This window comes from Pelophylax lessonae (genome assembly GCF_965119305.1).
Source record: "Pelophylax lessonae genome assembly, chromosome: 3".
NCBI lineage: Eukaryota > Metazoa > Chordata > Amphibia > Anura > Ranidae > Pelophylax > Pelophylax lessonae.
The window spans coordinates 511,885,069-511,906,620 of NC_138770.1; the positions used below are offsets into that span (position 1 = coordinate 511,885,069).

Consider the following 21,552-nt stretch of genomic DNA (forward strand, 5'->3'; position numbering starts at 1 on the left):
CATCGTGACAGACAGGTCCTCCTCCAGACCCTGGCTGGTCGCAGACCGAACCAGAATGTCGTCCAGATACCCCAGGACAGAAACGCCCTGGGCCCTCAATAATGCCAGAACCGGTGCAAGCACCTTGGTGAAGACCCGCGGAGCCGAGGCGAGACCAAAGGGCAACGCCACAAACTGGTAGTGATCCTCCGCAATGGCAAATCGAAGGTACCTCTGATGACCCTCGAATATGGGGATGTGAAGGTACGCATCCTTCAAATCGATGGAGGCCATGAATTCCCCCGGAACCAGGGCAGCCACCACCGACCGCAGGGATTCCATGCAGAACTTGCGAACCCGCACAGAGCGGTTCAGAGCCTTCAAGTCCAGAATCGGACGAACCTTGCCCTCCTTTCTGGGCACGGTGAACAGATTGGAATAAAACCCCCGAAACCTGTCCCGATGAGGCACCGGAACCACCACTCCCTGAGCCCTCAGGTCCCGCACCGCCAGGTGCAGGTCCCGCAAGCGCTCTGGAGACAGTTGAAGATTTGAGGGAAAAAATCTGCTCTCCGGCCGAGAGAGAAACTCGATCTTGTAACCAGATCGAACGATTTCCAGAACCCATCTGTCCCGCACACGGGCCAACCAGGGCTGAAGAAAACCGAGCAAGCGTCCCCCCACCCCAAAACTGGGTGAGGGCGCCCCTTCAGGCCGAACTGTTATGGGCTGCAGGTCCGGATTGGCCGGACTTCTGTTTACCAGACCAGGGCTTCTTCTGAGAGCCTTGACCTTTGAATGGTTTGCCCTTGTAGTGCGGCCGAAAGGCACGAAAGGACCCCTGAGGGGGGCGAAAATTAGCATGCTTCTTCCCAGAAGCCCCCTTAGCCTTGGGGAAATGGGGCAAGAGAGTGCTCTTACCCCTGGTGATCCCCTTAATCAACACATCCAGGGACTCCCCAAAAAGGCGAGACCCATCATAAGGCAGATTGGCTAAGGTCTTACGTGAAGATTGGTCCACCGACCAACATTTCAACCAAACCAGGCGGCGAGACAACACCGCCACGCTGTGCACACGTGCAGCCAACGGAATCAGGTCCAGGTCCGCATCACACAGATACATGACACCCTGGTGGATCTGATCCACCATATCCAGGGTCGCCGGCGAGGCCGAGTCGGCCACTAGGACGCGCCTAAGCATCTGCGTCCAACTTGCGATCGCCTGGGCCGCCATGAGAGAAGCAAACAGAGCCTTAAGCATAGAACCCGTAACAGAATAAGTATGACGGGCAAGAGACTCCAGTCTCCTATCCGTGGCATCACGGAAAACAGGGGAACCCTCTGCAGGAATCGCAGTGGCTTTGTTCAAAACCGCAATTGCATGATCCACTGGTGGAGGCACACACCACCTTTCATCAGTGGCAGGCGAAAAAGGATAACGCAGCTTGAATTTACTTGGTACCGCAAAAGGTTTGCGCAAATCGCGCCATTGATCCTTAACAGCGCGCTGAAAATCAGCATTGCAGGGAAAAACCTGCGGCGTCCTGCGTTTCCTCTGCGTCCCATAAGCCGCCAAGGCAGCGGGGGGACACACTTCGTCCTGCAAACGCAGCGTTTGCTTAATGGAAGCAATCAACTCATCCATGATTGCAAGCTCTTCAGGCGAGCCAGGGGGAGAATTATCAACCCCCTCAACTTCAGCCTCCACCTCAGACCCCACTAGATCAAGAGAGGAGCGGGACCCCGATAAGGAGGCCCCTGCCAGAACAGCCCCATCACCTTCACCCTCAGAATCAGAGGAAAGAGCAACTCTGGGCCTTTTAGTAGATTGAGCAGCCACCAGCATTTGCACCTGAGCAGCAAGGCCAGCCACAATAGTGGCTAAATCCCCCCCTGGGGGGGAAACAGCGGTCCCCTGGCTTTCCACCAATACTGTAGGAAATTTGCCCTCCTGAGAATCCATTGCCCCTGTAATGCCAGACAACCAAGGGTTAACTGCCCCTTTTAAGCAAGCGCGGCAAGCGCAGCCCACCGCACCACACTCAAGCACAATGAGACCCCCACAGGGAATATGCAAACTGAACACAGGCAATGGATAGCAAGAACAGAAGGATAAAACCTGAGGAGACCCTCGCCGCTGCTGCTGCCTCGATCGGTGTTCCTGGAAAGAGGAAGTGATGCTGCCAGGGCGCTTCTATGTAAGCCTATGGAGGCTACAAGAAAATGGCCGCCATGCATGTAAACCATGCGGCCGGAGCGGGTGTAGGCAAAATGGCGTCGTTTGGCGCCGAAACCGCCGCTCCACAGTGCATTAAAACACACATTACATTCCAATATCAGAATACATGTCAGATCGTCGCAGCGATCGCTGTATATGCCCAAACATGCCAAAAAACATGCCCCACAGCACACAGCTTCTCACACTGACCAGTCTGACACACACAGTGTCATACAGCTCCCCCCCCCCCTTGCAGCCCACAGCATGCAGCCGAGAGATAGGGAGACAAGCAGTGTGAATAGAGGCAGGTTACACAGTCCCAGACTGACACCCCCCCAGACAGACAGGTCCCCACATAAATACACTTACCTCACATGGCGTGGGGGACCCGCACAGGCGAACAAGCCGCTGCACATGAGGCAGGGAGAGTCGCAATTCAAGACGCACAAAATGGGGGTTAAGAAACCGCACAGCGTCCAGTGAGGTAGCCACCTCACCAATCATCCCTGCACCGAACAGGGATGGGTCGTTCACTGTGCCAGGAGCGTTACCTGGCTGAACGCTCGATGGCAGACTGGGAAGCCACTGACCCACGACCTGCGACCAGGGGGATCAGCCCGAGACCCAGTCCGCATGATCCTCTTCGTCCGAAGAACTAACTAACGCTGACAAAATAACAGCTAAATAAAGGTAGAGAGAAAAACTCAAACAAAATATTAAAAAGAAGAAAGAGTCTGGGACAGAAAGTCCCAGCACAGAGAGAGCCAGCCACTCCTGACAAGCTAGACATTAAAACTGAGATATGGTTGCAGGAAGTAGGAGGGTATTGACTGAGGGGACCACCCCTTGAGGGTGGGATATGTTAAAGCTTTATTGTTAACATATTCTGTTGCCTAGCTACTCCTTCGGAGCAAAGTCTAATACCCCATATGTGACGAATATGAAGAGGCGGCGACTGTCGGAGGACGTAAGAGAAACTTTTTTTCCCTTACTTTAGCACCACCCTCTAATAGAAAGTCAAATCACAGCAGCAACAAAAATAAGAATTTGGAGAAGAAGAGCAATAGAATGCACTTTTTAAACTTAAGAATAGATATTTGAATAGATTTATTTTTTTTTTTTTGGAGTCACTTTAAGCCCATAAAACATGCATTTTTGGAGATGAAAACCATATCCGAAACTTTGGATTACAGGCTACAATTCAACCTAAATTGTATAATAAACCCAAGTGTGTTGCACTATCCACCAATTAAAGTGTAAATGCATAAATACATATAAAAAAATACATCAACTAAAGATTGCAAAATAAATGTATACATATAAGTGGTCAAAATGCAAATCAATAAAAATTTCATATAAGTCCCACATAATCAAAAAAAAATGCTCAGTGCAAAGTCCATAAAAAATGTATGTGCCGATGAATTCCAATGATCCAGCAAAGTAAATTACACATTTTCTCCATTGCCCCAGTAATGACATCCTATAGGACGAACGTGTCGGGCAGAGCTACAGCAGTGACATCATCATGCTCACCGAGGTGTTGATCGGGAATTATTTGTGTTTCAATGCAATTTATCTGCCTATGCTTGTAAGTAGTTTTAACTTCAATAAAAGCTGGATTTTATTAACCACTACATTATTATTATTATTATTATTATTATATTATACAGGATTTATATAGCGCCATCAGTTTGCGCACAAAAGGCAATAACTGTCGGGGATGAGCTGATGGAGAAAATGTAAGTATAGTTATTAGGTGTGGGTAGGATTGGCTTCTCTGAAGAGGAGGATTTTCAGGGATCGTCTAAAAGCTAATAGAGTAGGAGATAATCAGACAGATAAGGGTAAGGAGTTCCATAGGATTGGAGAGGCTCTGGAAAAGTCCTGGAGGCGAGCATGGGAGGAGGTGACAGGGGAGCTAGAGAGCAGGAGGTTTTGAGATGATCGAAGAGAGCGATTAGGTTGGTATTTTGAGACTAGGCTAGTGATGTAGCTGGGGGCTAAACTGTGGATGGCTTTGTAAGATGTTGTTAGTATTTTGAATTGAATTTGTTGGGTGAGCAGAAGCCAGTGGAGGACTTGACAGAGAGGAGTAGCGGACACTGAGCGATTGGTAAGGTGGATGAGTCTGGCAGTAGCGTTCATGATGGATTGAAGGGGGGATAGCCTATGTAGAGGTAAGCCAATGAGAAAGGAATTGCAGTAGTCGAGGAGCAAGATGACCAGGGAGTGAACTAGGAGCTTTATGAGATACTTTCTCCCTCTTGTCCAATATTGAGCTTTATATACCATGTGGATCATTACCGCCGGTGGGATGAGTTCCATATGAAACCTGGGGTCAATATCCATCCCTTTGGGTTCCCCCCCCCCCCCCAAAGCGCAGCCAGGCCTCCTTCTTTGAGGTCTTATCAGATTATATAATCTGGTAAGCAGCTTGTGAGTGGTGGTACACACCTGGGTAAAAAGTGTCATTTACCTTGCTGGATCATTGTAATTCATTGCACGTGATTTTTTTTTATAGACTTTGCACTGAGCGCTTTTCTTGATTATGTGGGACTTTTTTGGATTGCATTTTGAGTGCTTATATGAATATATTTTTTTATTCTGCAATCTTCACTTTATGCTTTTTTTATATTTATTTATGCATTTGCACTTTAATTGTTGGATAGCACAACACATTTGGATTTATTATCTAATTATATTTCTATGTGGATATTTGGTGAGTGCAGCTGTCACTGAAAGTTATGTATATGTTGTTTTCATGTATGACAACTAAATTTTGAACTTACAGTGTACATCAAGAACGTGCTTCTCTCAAATACCTGTCCTAAAAATGAATTGTTGATGTAGATAAAATTGTAATAGTTTTTTTTTTCCACAAGTGACATAATATGGATATTTTCTCTCTATGTAATACTGTGATCACATTATCACTGGTAAAGCACATTCCTGTAACACTGGTTGCAGAAAGTGTTGCTGAACACATTTTGGCTAGAATGATATAATGTTAACTGTTGTATATAACTTGATTAGTTCAAATAGTTTAAAATACATATGTATAAACACCTTTGGATCAGGTCAAGAGAGTAAGTAATAAAGTATTACAACTACAGAAAACACTTTTTTTATTACATTGTACAACAGTTTCTGGAGATATTCCGCTGATCCTAAATATCTTGCTTGGGACAGGCTATTTCTATGTTATGATGCCCTCTCAGTGACTTTGTGACTAGCCACTGATGCTCTAGTAGTATATTATGATTCGCAACAAACCTCAGTACCTATAACTCTTCCTTGTACAGCAAAGCAATACATGAGTTATACAGGGGACAGAAGGCCAGGCATTAAGTCATAGAAGAAGGAGACTCTTTAGTGACTAAATTATTTACTGCAGTAGATACAGATGGCTTCCTCCATACTATTTATTGTCTTCCAGCCAAAACTGTGGGTAAAGCACCAAAACACAGAGCAGATTCAAGACCGACAAGAACAGGGCAGAGGCAATATTTATTGTCTAATTTTAAATTGTTCCAAAACCTCAGAACAGAAACACATAAAAGCAAATAAATATAGTGTTAGGTATGTGGAGCACTGACTGCACTATTGGGTGAACATCCTATATAGACATTTTATGTTTAATCATACACTGAACAAAATTATAAACGCAACACTTTTGTTTTTGCCCCCATTTTTCATGAGCTGAACTCAAAGATCTAAGACTTTTTCTATGTACACAAAAGGCCTATTTCTCTCAAATATTGTTCACAAATCTGTCTTAATCTGTGTTAGTGAGCACTTCTCCTTTGCCAAGATAATCCATCCACCTCATAGGTGTGGCATATCAAGATGCTGATTAGACAGCATGATTATTGCACAGGTGTGCCTTAAGCTGGCCACAATAAAGGCCACTCTAAAATGTGCAGTTTTGTTGTATTGGGGGGGTCCGAAAACCAGTCAGTATCTGGTGTGACCACCATTTGCCTCACGCAGTGCAACACATCTCCTTCGCATAGTTGATCAGGTTGTTGATTGTGGCCTGTGGAATGTTGGTCCACTCCTTCTCAATGGCTGTGCGAAGTTGCTGGATATTGGCAGAACCTGGAACATGCTGTCGTATACGCCGATCCAGAGCATCCCAAACATGCTCAATGTGTGACATGACTGGTGAGTATGCTGGCCATGCAAGAACTGGGATGTTTTCAGCTTCCAAGAATTGTGTACATATCCTTGCAACATGGGGCCATGCATTATTATGCTGCAACATGAGGTGATGGTCATGGGTAAATGGCACAAGAATGGGCATCAGGATCTCGTCACAGTATCTCTGTGCATTCAAAATGCCATCATTAAAATGTACCTGTGTTTGTTGTACATACCATACGCCTGCACCATGGGCCACTTGATCCACAATGTCGACATCAGTAAAACGATCACCCACACAACACCATACATGCTGTCTGCCATCTGCCCTGTACAGTGAAAACTGGGATTCATCCATGAAGAGAACACCTCTCCAAAGTGCCAGATGCCATCGAATGTGAGCATTTACCCATTCAAGTCGGTTATGACAACGAACTGCAGTCAGGTCGTGACCCCGATGAGGACGACGAGAATGCAGATGAGCTTCTCTGAGACAGTTTCTGATAGTTTGTGCAGAAAGTCTTTGGTTATGTAAACCGATTGTTGAGGCAGCTGTCCGGGTGGCTGGTCTCAGATGATCTTGGAGGTAAAGATGCTGGATGTGGAGGTTGTGGGCTGGTGTGGTTACACGTGGTCTGCAGTTGTGAGGCCAGCTCGATGTACTGCCAAATTCACTGAAACGCCTTTGGAGGCGGCTTATGGTAGAGAAATGAACATTCGATTCACGGGCAACAGCTCTGGTGGACATTCCTGCAGTCGGCGTACCAGTTGCACGCTCCCTCAAAACTTTCGACATCTGTGGCATTGTGCTGTGTGATAAAACTGCACATTTTAGAGTTGCCTTTTATTGTGGCCAGCCTAAAGGCTCGTACACACTTGACGAAAATCGGACGAAATATCCTCCGATTTTTCTCTCTCGTGCTCAACGGTCATAACCGTTTTTAGTTGACAGTGCATAATGTTCACAAAATTTCTCGTCCAATTTTTTCTTTTTTTTTTGGGACATTTGTTCCTAGACTTCCGGGTCATCAGCAACTTCAGATCATGTGTGGTCTTTGTATCCGATTTTTCATGGATGTACTGCATACACATTAAACGAACATTGGTCGTCTGGGGACGGAAGATAAAAATTTTGGTGTTTGTCCCTCCGTTTTTTTTCGTTGAAGATGTCAGCATCTGCTGCTGAAAGTTGTGTACACACTAGCCGAAAATTGTACAATTTTACCTCAGACGGGAATTTTCGGCAGATTTTCTACTAGTGTGTACCCCACTTCAGGCACATCTCTGCAATAATCATGCTGCCTAATCAGCATCTTGATATGCCACACCTGTGAGGTGGATGGATTATCTCGGCAAAGGAGAAGTGCTCACTAAGGCCCCTTTCACAGAGGGGAATCCGTCGGCAGACTCTGTTGATCTCAGCAGGGGATCTATCCACCGATCCCCACGCTGAAAAGGCGGATGGCAGCTCTGTCGCTGTGTGCGGAGACAGAGCTGTCAGGTCCCTGCTGTTCTCTATGGGGGAATCGGATGAGAACGGACCGTCTGCTGAAAATGGGTCACAGGAGTGCAGAATGAACTGCACTCCTGTGAACCACAGGAAAAGTACAGCCAAACAAGCTTTGGCTGTACTTCTCTTTTGAGCCCTGATAAAGGGTGTGTGTGTTTGGCCCCCACAATGTATTGGTTTTATTCTGATATAAATCAATTTTATCATTATATTATCTTGGATCTTTGGCGCACTCATTGGATTGTATGTGTGTGGATTTTAAACTGTGGGTCCTTTTCCCCTTTCCCGAGGGTAGTACAGTGGCGGCCGGCTCGTTAGGGGCGCAGGGGCGCTGCATCCCCATCCATGCGTCTGACCCCCTAATCTGCATGCAGGGGCGCCGGACGCATGGAGTTCAATGGGGATTTTTTTTTTCATCACCTAAATAGAGCCAGAGGCTCTAATAGGGTGGTGGAAAGGGTGGTCCCGGGGCGCAGAGCAGTGCGTCCCGAGCCCACCCATTGTGTGACAATAGCGAATGAAAATTCGCTATTGTCACACCGATCCTCCTCCTGGCCAATCAGGAAGCGCGTCCGATATGCGCTTCCTGATTGGCCGCAAGGCAAACCCCATGCCATTGGCCGAGGAGGAGGCGGGACCGGAAGTACTGGAAGAGACGCGCCAGGACCAAGCAGAAGAAGTCGTTCGGGGGACTGAGGAGGAGCCGATCACCGCCGCTGCTGCTTAAGGTAAGTAAGGGGGCACGCACGCTGATCTCTGCATTGGGGACATGTATACTGGTCACTGCATTGGGGGCATGTATACTGGTCACTGCATTGGGGACATGTATACTGGTCACTGCATTGGAGTCACGCACGCTGATCTCTGCATTGGGGACATGTATACTGGTCACTGCATTGGAGGCACGCATGCTGATCTCTGCATTGGGGACATGTATACTGGTCACTGCATTGGGGGCATGTATACTGGTCACTGCATTGGGGGCATGTATACTGGTCACTGCATTGGAGGCACGCACGCTGATCTCTGCATTGGGGACATGTATGCTGGTCACTGCATTGGAGGCACGCAAGCTGATCTCTGCATTGGGGACATGTATACTGGTCACTGCATTGGAGGCACGCACACTGATCTCTGCATTGGGGACATGTATGCTGGTCCCTGCATTGGAGGCATGCACGATTATCTCTGCATTGGGGACATGTATACTGGTCACTGCATTGGGGGCATGTATACTGGTCACTGCATTGGGGGCATGTATACTGGTCACTGCATTGGAGGCACGCACACTGATCTCTGCATTGAGGACATGTATACTGGTCACTGCATTGGGGGCATGTATACTGGTCACTGCATTGGGGGCATGTATACTGGTCACTACATTGGGGGCACGCACGCTGGTCACTGCATTGGGGGCATGTATGCTGGCCACTGCATTGTGGGCATGTATGCTGGTCACTGCATTGAAGGGGACACACACGCTGGTCACTGCATTGGGGGCATGTACGCTGGTCACTGCATTGGGGGCATGTACGCTGATCTCTGCATTGAAGGAGGCATGTATGCTGGTCTCTGCATTGGGGGCATGTACGCTGATCTCTGCATTGAAGGGGGCATGTACGCTGGTCACTGCATTGAAGGGGGCATGTACGCTGGTCACTGCATTGAAGGGAGCATGTACACTGGTCACTGCATTGAAAGGGGGCACGCTGGTCACTGTGCATTGAAAGGGGGCACACTGGTCACTGTGCATTAATAGGGGGCACATTGGTCACTGTGCACTGAAAGGGGGCACGCTGGTCTCTCTGCATTGAAAGGGGGCACGCTGGTCTCTCTGCATTGAAAGGGGGCACACTGGTCTCTCTGCATTGAAAGGGGGCACACTATACCTTAATTACTGAAGGCCCCTTTCATACTTTTGCGACCTCAAAGTCACGCAATTTTTTACAGCATTTTTTGCCGCAAAGCAATGCCTATTACATTTTTCTGTTTGCGCCCCCCCCCCCCCCAAAAAAAAAATTTGAGCACCAGCCGCCACTGGGCACCAGCCGCCACTGGGGTAGTACCCACTTTGTGGAGTGATGCTGAACAGTGATAATTTTTTTTTTTTTAATGTGTGTTTTTTACTCCATTTTTGGAACAGCACTATTCATTTAAATGGGCTGCTCTCTGCTCCAAAAACACACCCAAGTAGCTACTGTACCTTTTTTTGTAACAGACTTTGGCACGTTTTTGGAAACCAAGGTTTTGAGCTGTTTTTGCACGTGTTTTTGTTGAGTTACAAAATGCCTGTTTGGCATAATAATAGCATTCAAGAGCATGTTGTGGGTTTTGCAGCAATTTTACCACATTCCAGAATCATGGTGATTATAGAACGCCCGGATGTGACCAGGGCCTCACACACTGCTAACTTGTATGTAGTAAATTTATAAACACCAAATAAACGTTCTTGAAAAAAAATACTTATATGCACTTCCAAAGTCAGCAAGCTGAAGTATTTACACTTTTAATTTTTTTTTCAACATTGATTTTTTTTTTGCTTGCCTTCACTCAACCTCCTAACTAGGACGAAAGAAATCCCTCAAGGGTTACACTGAATTGGGCAGGATGCTAAGAACAATCTCGCCCCCCGCAGAATATTGAAAGAAAGATGACAAGTCATGTTCTCAGAGTTTTACACTCATTTGCATTCACCTATAAGAAAATAAAAGCCTGAAGTGGGGAGGGAAGAATCGCAATCATGATATACTATGAGTGTATTTTGCTAACAGAACTATTTCTCCAGCTCAAAGGCTCTGTCACTACCTAAGGGTGCCATCTACTGGAATTCAACAATATTACTAATAAAGCTCTAGCCAGTCCTTCAGTTTTCATTCTCGATTAACAAAATGGAACATTTGTTTTTTTTTTCCCTTTAAGTGTATGTATTGTACGTACTGGTGAGTGTTTTCCTTTTTTTTTTTTTTTTTTTTTGCAGAACAGTCATTTACAGCGAAACAGCAATTTTACTACTGCATATTTGCTATGTATTTACACTTGCTCTGATTAAAAGACAAGCTTTGTAGTACAAAGGAAAGAAAAATATGTAACATGTTGAAACAAGAGCAGCCTGCAGACAAGATCCTTTATTTGGCTTTTCCAAAACCTGTCTCTGTGTTAATTTTGGTGAACCAAATATCTGGAATTTAAGAAATCAACTCACAACATGATTTTCCTACCATTGTTATACAATCACTGGCCATGTTTGAACTACAGATTATTATCATTCCACCCCATTTTTTGATTGTAGAAGGCAACCAAAGGAATCCAAGAAATCTCAATGAACATACCAACTCCATGAAGATACTGTGAAACCCAGGGTCCCAGCCCTCAAAGACTACAGTGCTAACCATTTAGCCCCTATTCGTATTTGAACAAACTAGGGTGCTACCACTTTAAATCCTCCAGTAGTCTGGTCACTCTAGATATAGTGTAATTTTGTTTTTCTGCTTTTAAATGACATTAATAGGACATCGGATGCTGAGTGGAGACAGCTTCTTCCACCACTCTAATGAACTGTCACTAAAGTTTCCATCTTGCTTAAAGTCATTCTACCAAATATTTTACAGAGGTGAATAGAGGTCTTGGAAAAGGAACATCTATATCACTCATTGTCAATGTTACGTAATAGGGCAGTGAAAAAGTCTAATAAATCTGTGTTTTACTGCAAATTAGAGCAGTGAGGACAGGAAACTGATAAACAGTTATTACTAGGTATAATTTGTTATATTATCATTATGACTAGAATCTGTTAGAGCATTAAATAAGACTGTTATATGACACTTACAAAATGCCACCAAATGTAGCTAAGACATGACTGCGGAAAGGTGTTGTGAGTCATTCCAAGTAGAAATACACTGTAAAATGTGTCAATAAAGTAATGTACACTTGAATAGCCTAACAGACTGTCACAATAATATCTTGTCCCACTGTGTAATGTTTGAATCAGAAATAATTTTCTTTCCAGTGGGAATGCAAAAAACACCTAAAGTTGGACTTCAGGAATTCAGTTACTTTGTAAAATCTGCAAGCTTACTATGAGTTAAGTCCAACGATGGCATGCCACCTCACGGACTTTTCTCTGTTCTATTCACAGAAGGCTTTGTATTTAAGGACTGGGTTCACATCATATAAAATGCCCTGTGATCGGGTAGGAGGAGGGGAGGGGAGGGTACAGAGGCTGCATGAGACTCTGCAGTTGCTGAAGCTGAGACCAGAAGGTCCAGAATTGGAACGCAAGAAGTACGATAGCTCTGCTTCCGGTGCTCAGGAAAAATGTAAACTGTAAATTAAAGAGATAAGTTCCCGAGCTGACATATACCTCTTTAGATGTAACCTACAGTTAGCCAGCACATTTTACAAAGTGATTGGATTCCTGGAGTTCAGCTTTAAGGGTGCTTGATGCAGTTTAGAAGGTCAGATAAAAGTCAGAAGTATCTGTTTAGGAACTTGGTATAAACCGAGAAAGGATTCAAACAAATCTCAAATACAAACAGAACGCACTTGAGAACATGCAGTATTTGCCTATCTACACTAGTCCTATAGCATAGAACCAGACAAGTGCCAGATTAGAAAACATCAGCAAGCAGCACACATGTCATCATTTCTTCTATGCAAAATTATTAGATTTGTTTCACAGAAAACTCTTCACACTGTTCCCTAAACTTTAGGAAAAGAAACTAGTCTGTTAATTGAAAAAAATACAAGGCACAAGGTGAATGGTGGCTGTTTCAAGTGAGTGACCCCTCGTTTTTACAATGCAGGGGCACAACTACTTGGCACAGGACCCAGAAGACCGCAGCGATTACTGCAGTAGTGGGGACTACTACAGGGATTCTCTCCTTCCACAGTGGTCCCACAGATATGTAATATGTATCCTTACATACTGAAGCTGAACTAATTTAACTATGAGTTAAAAACAAACCTGAATTTCAGTCTTATATTATGCCTAAAGACAAAACGTTTCATTTTGAACAGACTCAGGTAGGGGTAAAATTTCTGTCAGTTTTCTTATTTGCCATCTGTCTAATCAAGGAGATTCCTCTTCACTTCCTGTGATTTACACTCAACAGGAAGTGAGAACATGTTTAATTTTTGAATTTTTAAGTTTCCCCATTGGAAGATTTCCCCTCTATTCCTATTCTGGTGAAAACTCAAAGTTTTGGATTTAGGCCCGGTTTCCACTGCTGCGGCTACAGAGTCGTGCTACTTCTAGCGCGACTCTGTAGTGTTACTTGTTCGCGGCTTTCAGTGAGATTTGTCCCTCATTATAGAAGGAAGTCGCACTGAAGTCGGCCCAAAAGTAGTGCATGAACTACTTTTCAAGTCGCCGTAACTCAAGTCGCGGCAGTGAGAACGGGCCAAATAGAAATGAATGACTTTTGACTTGCTGTGCGACTTGACATGTGTCAAGTTGCACAGCAAGTCGCAACAGTGGAAACGTAGCCTTAACCTAATTTGCATTTCCTGTGACTGGTGCTCTGGACAATTAGAGAGAGTGAATGTGTTAATAGGAACAATAAAAGTCTAAACATGGTTCTAACCCATCATCACTTTATCCAAATTAAAAAAAACATTTTACCTTTAATTATACTTTAAAGCAAAGCTGTATTTTGGCCATGAAGCAATTTGCTTTAATGTCCTCTTTCAAGCAGTATAAATTTAACTTTCCTTTGCTTCCCAGCTACTCCATTCACCTGTCAGGATCAAGCTCCAGGTTGCTTCAGTAGGAAGCTACACAGGGCTGAGGACTGTCCTCATGTGACAGTGCAGGACCAAGCACCAACAATTTTGGGTTAGACGAAGTGGAGTGAGTCACGTAATCTTCTATAAGGGGAAATACCGGGTATTTTCTTCTGACCTGCAGTGTGCACTGCTTGGGAGGAGGTCATTAAGCAAACCTACTGCTTTCTTTAAGAAGGCAAAAAAACCTTTTCCACCTTTTAACTCCACAGAACAGCTAACCATTGTCCAAACTAAATCACAGGTATCAGGCACCAGTCAATTTATGAATTTGACCAGCTTAGGGTTATTTTTAAATTATTCAAATGATTTGGCATCCCTGTGCAATACTGAGAGATAATCAGGTAGGTTGAACATTTTCAGCCATTTACTACTGTAAATGATCTATGATAAGTATGGTGAGTAGCCAAGGTAGGGGTCAAGCACTTTAAGGTAGAGAGTGGAATCTAAAATGGCACTGTCCTCATTTTTATAAACCAAGGTAATTTTGTTAAACATTACTGAAACAAACCAAAATGGAACTCTTTATTGGACATTTGACACATTTGACAGTGGTATTTAAGAGATCAACCCCATTAGTGAATACTTTCATTGACTTTGTATTACTAAAGATTTATTTACTGAGAGAGCTCATTTAGTGTAACTTAATGCATCTTACATGATTCCCTCGATGTACTTATAGCAGCATAGTGCACATATCATACATTGCCCAGATGAAAAAAAAAAAAAATACTTTTTTTTTTTCTGATGCGTCGTGACAAATGCATTAAAACGATCTAAACAGGCCACTTTAGGCAAGTCAAAAATAAAACTCCCTAGAAAATTCTTTACGTTTAAACAGCAAGCCTTTCTACATATGTACAAAGACACTTGCATTTATGCAAAGCCTCAATGTGCACAAAGCTTATCAACTTTGTTTGTTTGTTTAAAAAAAAAAAAAAACATGCCGCCTAACGTAGAATGTATTGATTTTTAATAAAGTTTCATTGCTTGTGTGCAAATAAAACATACAATTCCAATCCATGTCATAAGGTATCCCAGAGCGCATGAAAAACATAAATCTCATATACATACATGTTAAGGGTATTCTGTGCTTGGTAAGTTAAAGAAAGACAAGAGGTGCTTTCCTTTGAATCTGCTTCAGGCAGATGATAGATGGAATAAGTTCCAACAACTCATCAAATGTTCCTTTGCAAAACTTTCATATAACCACCCCTTCCCTATAATATAGCCACAATAACAGACTGCTCGCTTTTAGCATAGCACAAGCAGTATGATTGCAGAAAGTGAAATAAACTGACGTGCATATGTTGGCACAAAGAAGAGGAAACTAACTTTAGAGAGAGACAGCTGTTGATATTGTGTTCAAAGACTTTCCGCATTCTCATAATATCACAGAAGGAACAGAAAGGAATTGATGTATGAATGTACATGCTCCTACAAAAGGATGTAGCTGCCCCTCTAAAAAAAAAATTTTGATTATTATAAAGATTAGAAGCAGATATTTATGCACCAGATTACACAATATTCATTCACATCACGCTACTGACATATAAAAGAAAAAGCTTCATGTCCGGCTGGATATCGATCTATGCTACTTTCAGGGGACAAAGCAAACAAGAACCAATGATATCAACATTTGACAGGAGTGGCAAAAAAGACGACACATAAAATTAATCATTGACTCCCTAGTGCCTTATATCCAAAACCAACTTAGCATGTCTAATATTACTTCCTCCCACCATCTCCTCCAGGAATTCATCACCACACAGCATCTTTTTCCAGCACTTTGTCCTCATTCTCACCTCCTACCTATTTGTAAACACACCACTCTATACAACCATTTTACCTATTGACATGCATTTGACTCATTATAGAATGAATGTTCTATAGAAATAAAGTTTATTATAGAATAAATACTACTGCATATTCGGGCCAGTTTGCCCCTGTATTACAGTGTGTGCCAATTTTATATTCGTGTTAAACTCTACAGGTTGAGCAACAAAACACAACCTGTTGGATTTACATCTACAGGTACCACTAACTAAAAACACAGCCTATGTACAATGCAGGATTTAAAAGGCATACCACTGAAACAATAGGATTAGCTCAGCTCTGTAAAAGAGACAATATTTCCCAATATCTATAATGCAATCACACTAAAGTCCATATACATATGTATGAGCCCAAGCTTCAATGAGAATGCAGGCTAGTCAACTGTCAATCCCAAATATAGTGCTGATTTACATAAATAATCAATCACAGAAGGGACTATTCAGAATCATATTCAATAGTAAACAGTGGCTGAGAATAATGTGCACATATTGTATGATATACATAGAGAACATACCATAGAGTACACAACATCAGTCATTCTGACAATTGACTAAAAAAAGAGCAATCGAATCACAATATTATCAGGGCATTTACTTCCCAAACCATATGCAATGGCCATTGAATTATTTCAAACAATTTACGAAAGCATTGGTTGATAATAGTGACAACTACACAACCACGGGTTAAGGGGACCCTTAATAATGTACAGTGCTTTCAAAAGACACATTATGCATTTCATTTGTGAAAGATGAACTGTATGTCCTTACATAACATTTGAAGACATGCATCTGCTTATAGGGTAAAAACATGATTCATACAACTTAGTTGATCTGTGCTGTTACTATTAAAAAAAAAAAAAAAAAGTTTGGGTCACTTTTCATGTCAATAAAAGTTGTCATCCTACCAGGCAAGGAAAGGACCATCTCCCCCATGGCCAACTTACCTTGCACAGTTTCTGATACCGAGGAGAAGAGACTGCCATTCTTTGCAAGTGATGCAACAAAACAACAACTTTCTGGAGAGATGTTCTCACAACAGCCATCATTTTAAGTTTGCCACACTTCTGGAGGTACCTCAGAATTTGCATTATAAATGAAAAGCAGCAATCATTCCCTCATGGTCACTGGACAACCATTTGCCAGTTGTCTGAGCATGCTCGCTTCCAAATATATAAGACAAAATATTGCTTTAAGGAGACCAAAGTCCTCTCTGCTTGGAAAGACAGAAGTCGATAGCATCTCCTCAGTTTGATTTCTTGAAATTAAATCCTTATATCCTAGCTCTGGAAAAAGCAGCTAGAGCCAGCATGTGAAGCAGCCTGCCTTATCCAAACGCTTGTTTACCCCACTGAAAGCCATTCAATAGGATGTGACTTTAAGGATGGAGACATTGGGACTACAATATGCTGAAGAGTCCCCCTGTGTTGTGATGATGGATCCGCAAATATAGTTAATTCCACACTGAAGGGCAGAGAAAGGCAGAGATGCTTGCACCCTTCTACTGAACGATGTGCTTTCTCCCTCTGCTAGACTCTGACTGAATGCAGCTGCATAGGAGTGAATAACAGGCAGGGATAAATCTTCAGAGGAGACCCGAGAGATAATTGCTCTAATTCCATCAGCCATACATTAAATGCTAATTAATCACACATAGCCATAAGATGGGATAGAGTGAAAAGTGCAGGGGAGAGCATGACTGAAAGAAAACATGAGTTCTGTAAATATACTAACAAATAATGGTTCTGTTAAACTCCTCTCTGAACTCAGGATTGCTTCTATATTCCCCCTCCCATGATTTCACTTGACTGCTTCCTAGAAGCATGTCAGAGTAGCAAATAAATAATGCTATATTCTAAGATTTGTCCAAAAAAGGTTGAAAGCTGAATAATTCAAGACTATTTTTTGCTATGCACATTCTACATTTCTATATTTCATTTTCTCTTAGTAGAATTGTTTAGGAAGGCTGACTGTTGCCTCTTTCCAAGTATTACATGTTACAATGATGCTCACAGAAGCATCCATTATAGAACAATATCACGGAGGTGCACGGGCACGTGCCCAAGGCTCAAACCGTTCAGGGGAAGTCAGTCAATGCATGTGTCATATTGTTGTCTGAAGTCTTCATCACAATGCCGCAGTTAGGAAGTTCAAGTTCAGAAAATCATAAAAGCAAATAAAAGGTAGGGAGACGGAAAATAAAAGGTGTTAAAAAAAAAGACATATATATACAAATATGTAATAGATATAAAATGTTGGATGCATGTGAAAACATCTGCAGGGTTTGATACACAGGTCAAGTTAAAGATCCAATTACAGGAATCCTTATCATGCTAACAGAGTGAAATTTCAGCTTTGCCTTGAACAACATCTCATCCAAAACTGACTCCTTATTACTGGAATCATATGGAGTGTAGCTTCATCATTTAGACAGAGCTCCATAGACGATATGCTAGTTTGTCTAACAAGCTGTTTGCTCTACTATTCTACAATGGAGGGCAACAAAGAAACAAATAGTTCAGTAGTTGTAGTATTGTCTGTGAGCATTAGTTTGCCTTAAATAACTGAGTCCACAAAGGAACTATTTGCATTCTAATTCACAAATGTAGCAAACATTGACCTCACACTCCAGCAGATGCACCAGATTGATCCAGCGGGAGCATTACAGCTGCTTTTACTTAGCTTTGTAACTGTTACACTCCAGTAAGCTCACTGGGCTAATGAAGAAAAGTGGTGGGTAGATTCTACTGCTTAGTTTGCACTGAAAAACCTAAACTTGCTATAGGCATACCATGCCAAGGAGGTGACAGCAGGGTATACAGTCCACAAAAACATAATTGCATTTTTAGACACCAGTAAAACACAGCTGTGTATAAATAAATAAATAAAAAACTTCCCTGACATTTTTTTTTAACCTATTCTATGTTACACATACGTTTTCATAGGTAAATACAGGGCAGATTAGCTCTGTAACCAAGGTGTAATCACTAGATGTTAAAGGGTTGGTTCCCTGCTGGTCTAGTTGAAGTCTGAATGTGGTTTGATCTCTCTTTTTTAGTTCCTGGAACTGTTTCCACTGTGGGAGGTGAGACAGGGGTAAGCTAAATCCTAACTTTTGGAGAAAAGTCTGGATCAACATATTACTATATACTACAGGTATTTTTATAGCACTGCCAAATTAAGCAGTGCTTTACATATTGTACACTAATTTAGAGAGGAGCCAATTAACCTACTGATGTCTTTGGAGTATGGGAGAAAAGCTACGCAAGGACAGGGAGAAGACACAAATTCCTTGCAGACAGTGCCCTGACTGGGATTCGAACCTGGTACCACAGTGCTGCAAGGTAGAAGTGATGACCGCTAAGCCATTCTAAGTTTTGCGACTGAAGATATTTGAGGATATTTGAGGGCCAGAGCTACATAGTTACATATTTAGTCAGGTTGAAAAAAGACACAAGTCCATCCAACCAAGTTTTCCAGCTTTAACTGCTGAGTATGTAAATTAATTCAAACTCAAATTAAGCTTTTAAGGTAGGACACCAAGATGTGGGCTTCATATAGCTTTCATTCTGCTCTGTTCCTTGGCTCTACACAGATCTTCCGAATCCCATAAATTTACTACAATTACTGATCTATGTTCAGATCACAGTGCTTATCTCACAATGCCTTCCATCACCATGTACTTTCTGGACTGATTTACTGGCCTATAAATGACAAAGTCACAAAAATCCTGGTGTCTGTGCAGTTCTTGGCTATGTTCAGAAAATGTTATTCATAGATCAGTCCCTGACGCAGCCTTTTACTTTGTAACTTGCTACAAAGTTGCAATGTTGCAATCTTGTTATTGGAAGAGGAGAATGGGAAAAATTGTTCCTGCTTACAGCAGGACATGATCTTGTTGCAAGCAGTCACTTGACTAGAGCCCAAGGTCTACTTTTTAAAGAGGTCTATCTTTTTCACTGGTATTATCCACATACTTGCATTCCCAGCGAATTCAGCGTTGCTTTGTTGTAATCCTCAGCTCTGCTTCAACATCCTGGGTTTTGTGCTGTCCTCTTCCTTATTTGCGACTTCTGGTGCCAGCTGGCTTTTCCCAGATCTTGTAGTGAACACTGATGACACACAGCAAGGTCTTTCCTCCTACAGGGGCTGTGAGGAAGATGATGCCTTCTGGGATATGCAATGTAGATATCCCAGGAGATTTTAGGAACGGGGTACCTGTCATTCTTGCCTAGGTGAAAATGAAGTCAAGGTGGAGTCTATATTATAAAAAAAAAAAAGTTTGCTTTTTAGATTTTAGGAGTGCAATTGTGCAAGGTCCGTGGAGTTCCACTCTAAGGGTAAATGGTGGAGATTTGCTGAACAGTTACTACTGCTGTATATTGTTACATTTTAAGTTACTAAAATGTCTTCTATAAACAAGCATGCACACTTAAGGAAAAAATGTGAGGTACAAGTAAATTTGTACTAAAGGATGATTTACAAAGTGTAATAGATATTTTGGTGTCAAGTAAAATAACCATCTGCAATGTAATTAGGAGTATGAATCAAACCACGCTTGGTGATCCTTGAATCAATGCAAAAGTCAGCGATAGAAAATTGGCTAATGCTTCCTCTCTATGGTCCATCAACTCAAGAACTGCTTGTCATCAAACTGATGTGTATTATGTAAGTGTGGGAGATGATAAATAAAGAAGGAGTAAAAAAAAAAAAAAAAAAAAAAACTCTTAGAAAATATGGACTATACCTGCTATATAAAAGACACCACACAGATGCATTTGTCTTGAAATCACATTTGAGTTTATCTAAGGCTCTCCCACTTGTCACAATACACTGTATTAATCAATTAAAATATACCACTCATGAGAGAAATAGAGGGGCCACCATTGCTAGCCTCCTTGCAAAAATGATACTTGCCTGGCTGTTACTGACTTTACTGGCCTTGAATAAACATGCAGAAAATACAAGTCAGTGAATAGTCAGAATTTTTAATCACTATACATGTGACAGTGACATAGAAAGCACTCCCTTCGCTTCCTGTTCTGTAGACACAGCAGGAAGTGAAAAAAAGCTTTATAAAGTGAGGGAAATACTCTCCTGTTATCTGCTATTATCAGGGCAGGTGTTCCCATTGGAAGATTTTCCCTCTATTTCTGTTCTGGCGACCAATCAAATTGTTGTTTTTTTTCCTTACCTTCAGTCCCAAAAATAAAGGTCATTGGAACAAATCGAGAGAGAGTGTATCTCCCTAGTGGGGACAGACATATAAAAAACCTGGTTAAGGATTCCAACCTCTTGCCATTCTATTCAAAACTAAAATAATGGTTTTGGCTTTAGATATACGTGAAGGGCTGGTGTGGGAAGTATGATCATAATGAACTTTGCTTTAAACTGTCTTTTGGATGTTTGTCTCCTTTCTGTATTGTATCACCAACCTCCCAGTCCACGTAATGAGTTGTTCCTTCTCTACCCAGAGAGGTCTCAATTATAATTCTGAGGGGTAAGGAATCTCTAATGCAGAACAGTGTGCTGCTACTATGGCTCCCAGTAATGTACTGGTAACAGTCAGTTGTAAAGACTGTCAATTAGCATGTGCAAGGAGCATAAACTGACTTCTCTTATCTTTAATGAAGGTTTTACCCTCAAATGTCTATCAAAAAATTGAGAAGACACGCAAAAACAAACCTCTTAAAAATATTTTGTTTCTTTCTCCCTATTAGGCACTGGTTTATGCCTGCCTTTACATTAAATATAGGCCTGTTTTCACAGCTTTTATATTGGCTGCCCTCTTATCAAAAGATACATTTATATTAACATATTCTTTTTGACACTGCTTTTATATTGGCTGCCCTCCTTAACAACAGATTCATTTATATTGCACTAACATAGGCCTTTTGTGACTGCTTTTATATTGACTGCCCTCTTGTCATTAGATTAATGTATATTACACTGTGGTTAATGTAGCGGCATTGTAGCATTTGCAGGAGAAAAACAGGGAATCAGTAGGCAGAAACCTCGTGATATATTAAAAGCCAAAGGTCAGTTAGTCCAGTTGTGTCCACCAAAACTAAATATATACATCAATTTTGATA

At 42.3% G+C, this 21,552-nt stretch overlaps 1 protein-coding gene across 9 annotated transcripts in view; it reads right to left on the minus strand.

Moving 5' to 3' along the window:
- UTRN (utrophin) overlaps positions 1-21,552 on the minus strand; it is a gene marked incomplete at its 3' end in the record, with an annotated part of 1,040,500 nt that overhangs the window by 495,524 nt on the left and 523,424 nt on the right. Inside the window, exon 1 of one of the 9 annotated variants that reach the window (XM_082249946.1) lies at positions 16,408-17,159. The exons of the other annotated variants lie outside the window; for them this stretch is intronic. Within the exon in view, the coding sequence (XP_082106072.1) occupies positions 16,408-16,551 (144 nt within the window). The 5' untranslated portion in view covers positions 16,552-17,159. Of the gene's footprint in view, positions 1-16,407; positions 17,160-21,552 lie in introns of those variants that run through there. 9 annotated transcript variants of the gene reach the window in all.